The sequence below is a fragment of the Typopeltis vanoorti genome, chromosome 11 (genome assembly GCF_054136105.1).
Source record: "Typopeltis vanoorti isolate ZY-2024b chromosome 11, IOZ_Tvanoo_1.0, whole genome shotgun sequence".
Lineage (NCBI taxonomy): Eukaryota > Metazoa > Arthropoda > Arachnida > Uropygi > Thelyphonidae > Typopeltis > Typopeltis vanoorti.
The window spans coordinates 43,532,706-43,547,264 of NC_143559.1; the positions used below are offsets into that span (position 1 = coordinate 43,532,706).

Here is a 14,559-nt window from a genome sequence, read left to right on the forward strand (position 1 = left end):
CTACAATTTTCCTCCAAATCAGTCTGTTACTTGTCAAGACTCCAACATTATCAGATCTTATATTTCTATTGTCTGAGGCACTTTGTACCGTATCAATTCACCTATATCTTGGTCTTCCTCTGGGTCATTTTCCTACAAACCTGGCAGAGAACACTTCTTTTGCTAATCTTTCTTCGCCCATTCTGTTTAAGTGACCATACCACCTGAGATTAGCTCTGCTAATGCATTCCTGGATGCTGACAATGTCAAGTTCTTTCCTAATATCCTCGTTTTTAATATGATATTGCCATTGATACCATCTGTTCACGCCTTTAATCTTTCTCAGGACTCTCATATCTTCAGTCTCTAGTCTTTGGTCAAGTGTTTTACTTCTGACCCAGCTCTCAGATCCATAAGTTAAAACTGGTTTGAACAATGTCTTGTATACAGCTAATTTAGTGTTCCGACTAATTTCTCTCTTATTCCATATGATTTTATTCAATTGACTGCCTACCATACCAGCTTTGTTGATTCTGTTGTCTATTTCCATATTTAATTTACCATCTTCAGTAAAAATCGTGCCTAAGTAGCTGAAATGTTTTACTTGTTCCACAGGTTCCCCGTTCACAATGCAGTTGCATTTTCAACAATTCTACCTATTTTCATTGTTTTTGTCTTTTTAATGCTGACCTTCATACCGTATCTAATACAACAGTTATTCAATTTAGTCAGGGAATCTTGCAAACTTGTAGCGGATTTAATTAGACGTATAACATCGTCCGCATAAAGCAAAGAGCTGACATTAACATCTCCAATTCTGATATCATGTTTAATACCACTTTCCTTCATAATGTGATCCATATAGATAATGAATAACAGAGGGGATAACGTACATCCTTGCCTCACACCAGATTTAACATTAAACCATCTTCATGTACTTCCTTCAATTCTAACTGCTGACTTACAACTCAAAATAAAGACTAAGTATTACTTGATATAATGCCCCATTGACACCATATAACTGTAGCGTATTGAATTGCTTCTCTCTTGGCACCCTGTTATATGCCTTTTCCAAATAGACAAAACCTAAATACAGATCTTTGTTATATTCCCATGATTTCTCCACTATTTGTCGTAAAGTGAAGATCTGATCCTGACAGCTTCTATTTGGCCTGAATCCAGCCTGTTCTTCACCAAGCTTTTCTTCCACAATTCTTCTCAACCATTTCTCAAGTATACTTGCATAGATCTTGCCAGGAACACTCAGTAGGGAAATACCTCTATAATTCTCACATTCAGTTTTATTTCCCTTTTATATATGGGTACTATTAGAGCTCTACTCCAATCATCGGGAATTCGTCCCTCTGTCCAGGCTTTCTGAACTATGCAGTGCAGCCACTGTAAGACTTTTATACCACCATATTTCAGCATTTCTGGTCTGGTCGAATATCATCTACTCCTGCTGCCTTTCCACATTTCAAGCCTTTGATGGCTTTTTCTACTTCAAGTATGGATACGTATTCCTGACTGCATGCATGGTCAGTGTTTTTTACCACTGTGCTATCATCACTGCTTGTTTCTTTTAGCAGGTTTTCAAAGTAATTACTCCATACTTCAAGGATATCTTTTTCTCCTGTTTTAATGTCACCTTTATCATCTCTAACTCCTTTTACAGGCACTCTTTCCTCCATTTCTAAGCTTCTTCAACAACCTCCAGAATATCTTACCACCTTCTTGATATTTATTTTCTATGTTCTTTCCAAAGTCCTCCCATGACTTTTGTTTAGCTAGTTTTACACAGTGTTTCGCTTTCTTACATTTGTCTCTGTATTCTCTAAGAGCAAAAGCTGACTTATTTGCCAGGAACTTTTGATATGCTTTCTTCTTTTCCTTCACTGCCTCTCTAACTTCCTGTGTCCACCAGGGAGTTCTGATTTTTTCTATCCTTGCAGACAACCTCACCACATGCCTCTCTGGCTGAATCAATCAGGGTTTTCTTCAAGGCTTGCCACTGAATCTCCAAGGTTTGGTTCCTGTTCTCAAACTCTTTCATTTTTTCTTCAATAATTTTTGTGTATTTTAGTCTACAGTTCACATCTGAGAGCTGCTCAACTTTTATTCGCTTTAAAATTTTCTTACATGTTATTCTTTTCAATATGAAATTCAATTTTATCCTGGTCAAGACTAAATAGTGATAGCTTCCAATTTCAAATCCTCTGTACACTCTGGTGTCCTGCACCAGGGAGAAAACATCACTATCAACAATAACATAGTCAATGAGACTTTTCTTATTCCCTGCCTCTTCTCTTCATGTGAATTTGTGCACATTTTTATGTTGGAACATGGTGTTAGTAATAACCAGTCCATGCCCTGAGCAGAAATCCAACAGGTATTTGCCATTATTATTAACTTTGCTCTTTTCTCCAAATTTTCCCAAAACATTTTTGTATGTCTGACAACCATTTCCTACTCTGCTATTTAGATCCCCAACAAGGACCAACTTTTCCTTTTTCATTATGTCAGTTGCTTTTTCTAAAGCATCAAAAAATTCCTCCACTTCTACGTTAGTAGAACCTTCTGTGGGACCACAGGCACAAATAAGTCTCATTGTCCAATTCCCCATTCTGATATTTGCCCACATCACTCTACTTGAGACTGCCTGCCATTCAAGAAGATTAGCCTCGTATTTTGTGTTGAATACTATGACTGCTACTCCTTCTTTTCCTTGATTGTCATTTCCTGAGTATAACATTTTGTATTTATTGCTCAGAAAGATCTCACCAGTTTTTGTCTTTTTTGTTTCAGTCACCCCTATTATGTCGATCTGGTACTTATCTAATTCTTCAGCTAGCTCCATTTCTTTGCATTCAAGCTTCTTATGTTGATAGTACCGATGTTTAACTCTGGTGATGTTGAGATGAGGTGTGCTTTCAGATTTGCTCTTTTGATGAGTGGTGAAATTCTTTTAAGGAGAATTCTTTCAAAGAGTTTAAGGGTGGAGCAAAGCAAGGAGATAGGTTGTAGATTTTTGACATCATTTGGATCTTTCCCTGGTTTGGGCATGGCAATTATTTTGGCTTCCTGCCACAGATATGCCTATTTAATAAGAGTCTTACAATAGCACAGGTTCAAAGGGAGTGGAAAGAAGTTAAAATTGTTCCACTGCATAAAGGTGGTGATAAGGCTGTGGTTAGAAATTATAGGCATCTGTATATCTGGAATTGTGGTAATGGTACCAGAGAGAGACTAGCGAGAAGTAGGATACAGAAATGGGTTAATAACAGATAGCAGCATTGGTTTGTTAAGGGAGATCACGTTCTACTAACTTACTTATGTAATATAACAAGGTGACAAATGTCTTGGACAAGGGAGATGCATATGCGGTGGTATACTTAGATTTTGCAAAAGCTTTTGATGGACTGCAACATGACAAGTTGTTAAATAAATTGAAACAGATGGAATTGGATAACAGACTTCTGAGTTGTGTTGGTGACTGGTGGTCAGATAGGTATCAAAAAGTTGTACGTGGGGTTGCAGTATCCCAAAAGAGGAAGGCCACTAGTGGTGTGCCAGAGGGGTCAGTTTTGAGACCATTGTTGTTCAATTTGTATATTAATGATATTGGGATAGATTTAACTGGTGATCTGCAGCTGTTTGCAGATGAGACAAAATGGTGAGAACAATGTCAAGTCAAGCAAATGTTATGGCCTTACAGGAGGACTTTGGTAGATTGTATGAATGGACAAGTAAGTGGAACTATCAGTTCAGTGTTGCAAAGTATAAGGTTTTGAAATATGGTAAGCAACAATGAGATGCAACGTATATACTTGGTGGGGAAATTTTGAAGAAGGTAGAGGAGATGAGAGATCTGGGGGAGTAGTGGACTAGGGCCTGAAAATTGTCGCATTGCATAATGGCAATGATCAGAGGGCCTTGACATGTAGAAATAACATGTTATTATTCCATTTTATAAGGCCTTGATCAGGACTTATATAATAGATTACTCAGATTTGGTCACCTAGTTTTCATGGTGACAAGGATATGTCAGAAATGATCCAGAGAAGATTCAAAAAGGTGGTAGTGGTCTTTGGAATGTTGAGAATGAGGACAGATTGAGAGAATATAAATTGCAAAGCCTTGTGAATAGGAGGAGGGATATTATTGAGTCATATAAGTTAGTCAGGTATTGTTATCGTTGATATGGAAGAGATTTCTCGTAGAATTGGGGGGGAGAGCATCCCTGGAAACTGTATTGGGGGGGGGGAGTGAATGAGCAGAGGACTGAGGAGCAGGTTCTTTATATGGAAAGTGGTTGGAATGCAGTGACTGAGTGCACTGCGAATGTGGAAACAACGAATCAGTTTACGTCATGGTTGGATGAGCTTTGTGTGTGATAGTTGTGTACCTCCCACAATGAGTCTCTGATTTCATGGAGATCAGATGTTAATAATAATAATAAAAAGTCTGAAGACTATTTTCACATACTGTTTTTACCTAGTTTTACACACTGCTTTGCTTTCTTACATTTTTTATGTATTTTCTCAGAGAACACACCGACTTACTTCCAGAAATTTGATATGCTTTCTTCTTTTTCTATCGACTTTCTTTTTAACATCCTGAGACCACCATACACTTGATTTTCTATCCCTGCAGATAACTTCACCACATGTTTCCTCTATCTGACGTTTTTAGGGTCTGCCATTGAATCTCCAAAAATTTGGTTCCTGTTTTAAAATGCTTTCATTTTTTTCTTGAATAATATGTGTATATGAGTCTACAGTTCATCTCTGAAAGTTGCTGAAAACTAAATTGTGATCACTTCCTATTTCAAATCCTGTTTATACTCTTGAGTCCTGAATCAGCATGAAGATATTGCTAATAACAGTAAAATAGTCAATGAGACATTTCCTTATTTCTTGAATCTTCTCTCTATGTGAATTTGTGACCATCTGTATGTTGAAACTTGTGTCAATAATGACTAGCCCATGTCCTGAATAGAAATCCAGCAGGTACTTACCAGTATTACTAGCTTTGCTGTTTTTCTAAAACATTTTCATATATATATATATATGGTAATCATTTCTTACTTTGCTGTTTAGACCAACTTTTACTTTATATCAGCTACTTTCTCTAATGCCTGGAAAAATTCTCCACTTCTTCCTTAGTAGAACCTCCTGTGGGACCATAGCACAAGTAAGTTTCATTTTCCCAAAACTCCATTCTGATTGTCCACACCATTCTACTTGATACTGCCTGCCATTCAAGAAGATTATCCTCACATTTAGTGTATAGTATTGTAGCTTGTTTTCCCCTAATCATTATTGCTTTAATGTAACATCTTGCATTTGTTGCTTAACGAGGGATCTCCACTATTTGTTTTTGTTTTAGTAACACTTATGTCAATCTGATACTAATCTAATTCTTCTGCTAGTTTCAGTTCTATTATATTTTTTATAAGTATTTTTGCAATAGCTAGCTATATAATAAAAAGAACAACTGAATGTGAGAATTACAGAGGAACTTCCCTGCCATATGTCCCTGATTAAATTTATTCAAGCAGACATGAGGATAAGAAAAACTGGAGAAAGAAAATGAATTTTAGCCAAATAAGTCAGCACCAAATTTTTACTTCATTCAATACATATAGCTGAGCAAGAAAGGGAATATAACAAGAATTATATTAAGTTTTATAGAAATTGAAAAGGTATATGACAAAGAGACAAGAGAAAAGGGACAATATATAATGTATATTTAAGTCAACAATTAAAAGGAAAGATATATAAAATGATGATGTGTAAAATTAAGATTGAGGTAAAGTTGTATGCTAGTTCCACTATTATTATTATTCATTTATATTATTATATGGGTACCTCCATGGAGTATAAAGACAGATCACAAGAGGACCATGCACTGTTATTCACACAATACATACAATAGTGACTAAACACTAACAATTACTACTGACAGCAACATCACTACTCTTCAAAAAAATTTAGTTCTCCTGCTAACTATAGAGTCACACATGTATCACAGTAAAAATTAATTTATTATACAGATATTTCATCTTATGTATTATAAGATATCAGCCATATAAGCAGAGAATAACAATAAGGAATTTGAATTAAAGAAACAGTAGAGTGTATTCATCACAGTGGTTAAAAAGTTATAATTGGACTGAAAATTAAATTAGATAATTTGAATTAAGAAAAATTTAAACTCGAGAAACTATGAAATTTATTTCATAGAGTTCAAGCTGACAATTTCTCACACTTTAGGGTAAGGAAGTCATTACAACTGAGGTTAGATCAATGAAGTACAGCCTGAGCACTTTTTTTCATATAAATGTTCATGTATATACCCGGAGTTATGTAACAGTTTTCATTTTCTCATTGGATCCTGTGGCTAGCGTTTTCAATCCAATATTGTGCTAAGCCAGATTTGTGAGGTTAGATGAGCCAAAGATGTGGTCTTGGTGTTCAGAGATACGTTACTGACAGATCTTGTTTATCCATAGTAAGACAAGGTGCATGAACATGGTACTTTGTATATGCCAGATAGAATGAATTTATATTTTTTCATAAATTTTTGCTACTTGTTTCAAAGATCCTTTAATATATGGTGGGAATCCTGTGGACCTGTTCTTGTCCAGGTTGATGTATAGGAGAGTTGGTAATTATTTTCTGTAGTATTCTTAGATTGTATCCATTTAGTATGATTGTTTATTTGACAGTTTCCAGTTCTTGTTTAAAAGATCCTTCAGAGGAATAAATCTTATGCTCTAGACATTTTACGATGCCATATTTTTGAGATGGATGGTGGATTGATGTACTGTGGATATAGCAACCTGTAAAAGTTTGTTTTTAGTGCACATAAGTGGAAATGGATGCATCTTGTTTCTATTGGATGTGTATATCTAGAAAGGAATTTCCTTTTGATGATCTTGTTTCATTTCTACATAAAATCTTGATTTTATGTAGAAATTAAACTGGTTCTGTGTGACTTCCAACTGCATAATAAATTAATTTTTACTGTGGTACAGGTGGGATTCTATAATTATGGATATCTCACAGGCAGAGGCGTAATGAGGCTATGGCCAATGTGGCCCTAAAATGCAAAAATTGAGATTATGCAAAAATTAAGTTTTTTTTTTTTTTTTTAGAATGGCACTTTCTTTCCTGGCCATAGGGCGGCAAAATTCCTCACGACGTCTCTGCCCACAGGTCTCATTATACAAGAAAAAAATGCTCTTGCTAAGCACTTTTACACAATTTCTAGGAGTGAGTCTCTTGTTTTCTCCCATCTAATATTGAAAATTTTCTTCTGCACTTATCCTATAAAATTCTTTTCATTTCCATCTTATCCCCTGTTTTCTGCCTATCAACTAAATTTTGTAACCATAAACTATTATTTTATCTTCACAGGGAGTATTCCACAGACCTGTCACCATTTCAATCACTTATCTCTAGACCCACTCAAATGCTTTCTCACCCACACATAAAACTCAGGTGACCAAATCTGTGCAAAGTAGCTTAGATGTGGCCATATCAAAGCATTATAAAAATGCTAATTGTTTCCTTCTCTACTCCCCACTATCAGTGAGCCACTTATGGATGTATGCTATCTGGAAAGCAATGACTGTGCTTGGAAGTGAAACACGAGCTACCCCACACATCCCCCTTTCTGAATATACATGAGTTGCACTGCTACACTGGATCCCATTCAGGGTGATCTGTACAGTACAATACAGTAAAAAAAGAGAGGTTTATGAAAAGCAGAAAAGAATATAGGAAGATAAGAAAAAACAAAGATGAAAAATGAAAGGGGACAGTACATCACAGGGATGCCTCCATCATAAGTGTTCTGCATGGAATGGGAGGGAGGAGAAGGAATTGCCAGTAATATAACTTACTTATATTGTTGGCATTCATGAATGTGTAAAAAAAGCTAATCTAAGGGTAGTAGTTGATGACCTAATTAGCAGATTAGGTATAGCAGATAGCAGATCTGCCTGTCTGACCAACAAACTGTGAATATGAATTCACACAGATGTTACGGTTTTTGGATTACCTAATCCTCATTCCACTCATGATACTAACACACAATAGATTTATTTATGATCTTCTGTGGATGGGATCTGCATAATAGAATAAGACAGGAAAATTTAGCAAAACACATGTTTGAAGGGGTAGGAAAAATACCCAAAGGAGGATCAAGATCTAGGTGGAAGTGGATTAATGCTATTAGCAGTACCTCAAAAGACCAAAATATAAGATCTAATCATATTTAAGATTTGAAAAAGCATTAATTCAGAAAGAAAACGAATCTAGTGATGTATATTAATCTCAAAAAATACTTAAACTTACCATGAACAATAACTAAATGTACTACAGCAATCCCTCGATTAATGCGCCTAATGCATTCTTTAAAACAGGTGCATTAATCGAATATAATAACCTATGGGAAAAGTGTAATTCGTTCCTCAAATTTCTTTTTTGACCCTTAATTTTTTTTTTAAAAGAATTGAGCTAATGTAGTTTGGCAGGCATTCTGTTCCTTTTTTTCATTCAACTGACAGCATAGCCCTATTGCCTCTTCCACAACTTCTGAAAATTTTACTTCTCTCTCTCTCTTCATCAGGGTCAGTCTCTAAGCATTGTTACTTAAAAACTTTGACTGTATGAAAAATATTTTCAAATTGTTTCTGCAAAATCTCTTTGGGTTTGTCAATGATTAAATTTTCTTCATATACTTCAGGATCTTCCTGCTGTACATCTAAATTTAGCAGATTGGAATCACTCAATTTCTCAGAATGAGGTTTGATTAACTTAGATTCATTTGAAAAGCATCTAAAATCATTTGCGCAATTGTGCTTCCAAATGGCTCGCATACTGCTAGCAGTAATTCCATTGCACTTTGTTTTGACTTTATAACCAGGCTGAGATTTTTCTGATTTGGCCAGAAAAGTCTTGGAAGGCATGCGCTTCCAAAAAAAAGACCAGTTTCATCAACATTAAATATTTGTTGGTCACAATAGCTCCCTGCTTCCACAATTTTCTTCAAAATCTCTGGATAATTTGTGGCCACCTATGCATCTGCACTTGCAACTTCGCCTGTGATTAGAACATTACGTAGGCTATTTCTCTTTTTGAAACAGCTCCAACCACCCAGCACTACCGTGAATTTTTCTTTTCCATCATGGATAGCCCTTTCTTTCAAGGTTGCAAAGAGATTTAATATTTTTGATTTAATAAGGTCAGTGCTTAGCGGGATCCATTTTGGTTACAATCTTCGATCCATGTAGAAAGAAGTCTCTCTAATTCAATCATTATAATACTTTGATTTCAAGTGCATGCATGATGAACTTGAAGCAGCCTTATCTTTTTCTTTGTATTCAAACAGCTTTGCTTAAAATTGCTGGTATAGTTAATTCACCCATTTTGTGTTCTTCTCCTATCTTTGCTCTGAATTTTCCTTGTTCATTTTTCTTTATTATTTCAAGTTTTTCTTCCAATGAGATTACTTTTTGAATCATTTTTACACTCTCACTTTTTTGCTCACTAATTCTTTTACTCGGGATGAAAACTTGGGAAAATACTTTAAAATAAAAAGAAGTAAGGAAAACAATTGCAAAGGAGGCAAGAGATGTGATCATCAAAATGCTATGTAATTAGCAGACGACATAAATTTTGGCAGTAAATTTGGAACATAGTGTAGTATGCCATAAAATAACTTTTTAAAATGTTTTAAATCAGTAGTTAAATTATTTCATCCTGAGGGGTTGGTTTTTTGAAATAGTTAGCCATAAAAAATGTATAGATAGAAAATTTGTAACATTTATTTTTAAGATGTATATAGGCGCACTAATCAAATTTGGGTACAGAAAAAAATTGACACACTAATCGGAGGCGTATTAATTGAGGGATTGCTGTACTTCACAGATAAAGTGGGAGTAACAAGTCTTTTGGACTAATGTACAGAAAGACATGCTGAAATATAATGCACTGAGGAAATACGAAGTAGAACTTATTCATTTTTTTTCAAAAATTATAATATGAACTAAAAATATTCAGCTGCAGCATAGAGAAGTATTTGGCACAGCTACTTTCCAAGAAACAAATGCAATTAAATGGGAAAGAAAAGTTAACCTAAATAAATGCAGAAAATGTTCTTTTGAATATGATTATTAAGGTATTAAATGTTTATTAAATAAATTCATTGTTCTTTATTAAAGAAAAGTCTACCTTAGCATCAGTTTGTGACTCATGATTAAAATCAAGTTTCTTCTGTTGTTTTATGACTTCCTTTTTTAAGCTGTAGTATTTTTCATTGAAGTGCTGCCATTTAGTACGTAAAAGTTGCAACTCTGTTAATTTTGTTCCATTTCTGAAAAAAGAGAAATCTAAATATAACTATAGTGAAATAAATAATTATTTGCTATTTTTTTATCTACAAATAAACTGTGCAGTTTCATTATAGTTTGCTAAGAGTAGTGGTAATTTGTGGCTTTTGTAGTGGAGCAATAACATTCAAAATTACCATTTCAATCCTAAAATATTTATTTTTGCAACCTTTGGCCTATTTAATATTAGAAATTGAAACTGTAACTAATTTTTTTATGAAGAACCTCACCCATGAAAAATTGTAAACCTAGCACATCAGGACTATAAATTAATATGGTTTAGATAATCTAGGAACTATGCTCTAGAAACTTCCTCAGTTCTGTGGAATTTTTTCTGGTCAGTTCAGGCCTTCAATAAGCAGGAAAGTGATTTCACATCAGCTTCAGGTGATGAAAATCATCTACTACCCGAAATCATTGATAAAAGCCTGAAGAGAATTCAAACTCCAGTGGATCTCACACTGTAAAAACTATTTCTAGTTATTTCCATGGGCACTATTCAGCAGAACAAGCAACATTACATTCCTATCTCTTCTAAACCTACAGTAACACAATAACTGCTCAAATAACTTTTTTTTTACAACCGAAATGCCGACCTGCCAAACCTATTACTCGGTTACTTTTCAATTCCATCTGCCTCAATTCTGTGGAACAGCATTCCTCCATGAAGTATTCCGCCAAGGACTAAAACCTTTAGCTCTTAAATAGAAATTTAAACATGTGCTATGCACTGTTAACCAAACAGCACAAGAAATCTTCAAGCTCTGATAATGTTGACAATGCTGTTGGCAGACAGTTTTGCATTTTGACAATGTTGTACAGGACTGCAATGACATAAGGTTATGATGTAAACATTAGTATTCAAGTAACAAGAATGAACAGTAGTCACTGGTGCTTCTCTGCTCTTGCACTCTACACATTGTTATTTTTCAAGCATTATTGAAATGATTTTGGAAAATGATCTGCATTTATTTATTTGTAATTATGTTAAGTGAGTGGCTGGGAGCAAAAAACACTGTGTCAATGAATTTCATGATTAGCAAGCAATGGGAATATTTCAAATAAAATTATCTAAATGTTGCTTTATGTTTCTATTATAATGACAGAATACAGATGGCATTTTAAAGAATATAGAAAAAAAAATAATGTGTTTGTGATTTTTTCCTTTTTCAAGATAATATGCTAAAATAAAAACAACTATATATTACACTTCAACTTAAATTTAAAAAATGACAAAATTAACAAAAATTAAATGCAAAATGTCTTTTTTTGAGAACTTGCTCAATAAAATCAATACAATTAACAAACAAACACAACCTGATCAATGAAATCACAGTTTTTAATGTTTTTCATAGTTGACAATAAAATTAGCATGCTTGGCAGAGTGGTAAGCATATTCACTTTCCAGTCAAAAGGTTGCAGGTTCAAATCCTGCCATGGGCATGGATGTTTGTGATTGTCTGTGAAAATACTAGTGGTGGTGTGTACAGTAGATGGCATTGGTGTATGAGTTTAAGTGGTGAAGAAGGAGCTGTAGAATAGGTGCCCTCCCTCGATGAGTCTTGGACTCACTGGAGGGGTGTCAAATAATAATATCAGTCACATGTTCACCTCTCAGCTTATTCAATAATGAGAAGTTTGATTTCATTTCAAACTTTTTTAGGTTTGCTGATTTTATTTTTATTGGAACTAATTTACTACTATCATGTTTCGTTTTTGTGTGGACACAATAATGAGGTAAAAAGTTTAATTCAGAAAGTTATACTGAATCACTAAAGCTCATCAAGAACGAAAACTGTTCAAATGGTCTGAAATCCCTACAAATCCATGTGCTCTATGAGTGCAGTCTCTTTATTGAAAGTGCCATGCATGACATACCACAGAATAAATAAATAATAACATACTAATTATATTCTTGTTTTAATCCTTAATCCAAGTGTAACAAAGTTTGCAAGTGAAGTATCTTCATGATAAATTTGTATACAGAGGCTGTTGGTTTCATACTACTTGCCTTAGTATTTCCTTTTGGATGCATATATATTGCTGCACATTATTGGAAGAGGGTCACTACACTATACAAACTAGTTTCAACTTTACTGATGTCTCATCAGTGCAACTTTTGCACTACAGAATCAATGAAAACATCTTCATTAATTTCACCTTGGTATCTTTCAGACCTGCAAGGTGATGTACTAGCACCTTATTTGTTTTTAATATGCTTGGACTACATCTTCCAGACCATCAACACAGAAGATCTTGGTTTTAACATTAAAACATCCACCCACACCATGCAAATAACTGATCTTAGCTTTGCTGACGATGTTGTACTTATTGATACAGATAAGTACAACAAATGCACAAAAACATCTCAGTCTACTAGAGGTACAGGCTAAACATATTGGTCTGCAGATCAACATCCCAAAGTCCAAAGTATTCTCAATAGGTTGTGAAAACTTCATATCAACAATAAACCCTTAAAAAGAGTAAAAGACTTTCAATACCTTGGATCTTACATCAGCAATACAGAAAATGATATCAGAAAACGTAAAAAGCTGGCTCTAGTCTTCCATAACAAACTCCATCCCATCTGGAAATCATCATTAGTATCATTAAAGACAAAATTAAGACTATACTATGCAACCAGTAGATCCATCTTTTTGTATGGTTCTCAAACCTGGTAAGCACCAAAAAAACTACAGATGTAATTAACTCCTTTGGAACTACATGTCTCAGACTGATCCTTGGATACACCTGGACAGACCGCATCACTAACTCTGCTGTGCTAAATCTGGCTAAGCAAGAACTACTTGTCAGTATAGTCAAAAAACTACAACTCAGATGGCTTGGACATCAACTCAGACATCCTGAAGTCTCGTCCTTTTTGGAATCCCTCGTCCTGAACAAACCAGAAGATGGCAAACGCAGTAGAGGAAGACCATGCAAATAATTTTGGCAATACATGTGAAACCATCAGTGAGCTGAACTGCAAAACCCCATCTGACATCTACCAGTTAGCTCAAGATAGAGAAACTTGGAAGACCATCATTTGCAATATTTAATTTTTAATATAAATCTCTTTTCCCTTTTCATATTGTGAATAAACTATGTATGCATCTTTCAGACAGCAAGATGCATGTCTGAAAGGAAGTGTTTCTTGCACTGTAAAGATACTAAGGCAATTGATGTGAAGACAACAGTATCCATATGCAAGTAGTTTGGTATTGTGAAGATACTTCATATGCAAATTCTGTTTACTTATGTTTACTAATGCTTAGCTTAATAGCTTAATGATTAAAACAAGAATATAATTCATCTATTATAATTTATTTAGGAACTAAGCAGAAAAACTATCTACAATGAAAAACAAAACAAAAAGTAGCTCAAAATTTGTTTTTGAGATTGTTTTAATGCATTCCAAAAGAAAATGGTAATGCAGATGCTACATTAAGTGGGTGCAAAGTAAAGCGAGAACATGTTCATGTTCCAGGAAAAATTTAATTAGATAATTTAGATTTATAAATAAGGTACTTGAAGCAAAAATGATAAATGAGGAATTGAATAAAAATTATATAATGATTCTTTTACATCAACTTTTTAAATTTCAAACTTAAATTTTCAGTAGTAATTTTGAGAAGTGTTTACTATTCGTATGTTTATAACATAACCTCACAATTCTAGTGTTCAGTAAGTTTCCATCTTATGATCTACTTTTGACTTTTTGCAAATAGGTTGCTGGCTTTCCTCTCTAGTTGTACATTATGTGTGATGATGAATAGATTTTGGTCTGTAATTTTGCAACTAATTCTAAGACTAGTAGAGTAAATGAAAGAGAGTATTTAAGTCCAGGTGTTCAAAGTTTTTGGCTCTCCCAGAAAAGATTGACCAGCTAATACTATTAAGTCAAAAATATATGCAAATAATTAGGTCCCTTTCAGACCCTATTTATTTGTAATGGCTTCCTCCATCATGTTGGTCCTGGGTACTACAGGACTTGGCTGTGTGGCACCCAGGACCAACAGGTTCTTCAGTTGAGTATATTGTTGATGACAGTACACTATAATCCTGTTTCTCATTTGAAACACCTTGCACTATGTAACTTCTGGACCATTTACAATTCTAAAAGTTATTTCAAATTATTCTTCAGTGAGATAACCACACTAATTGCAATGCAAGTCAAAACT

General features: G+C 34.4%; 1 protein-coding gene across 1 annotated transcript in view; it reads right to left on the reverse strand.

The window, feature by feature from the left end:
- The window catches only part of LOC150101479 (uncharacterized), a 599,391-nt gene that overhangs the window by 48,991 nt on the left and 535,841 nt on the right, over nt 1-14,559 (reverse strand). The window contains exon 16 of the mRNA XM_090400199.1: nt 10,221-10,362. Coding sequence (XP_090256325.1) covers nt 10,221-10,362 — 142 coding nt within the window. The remainder of the gene's footprint in view (nt 1-10,220; nt 10,363-14,559) is intronic.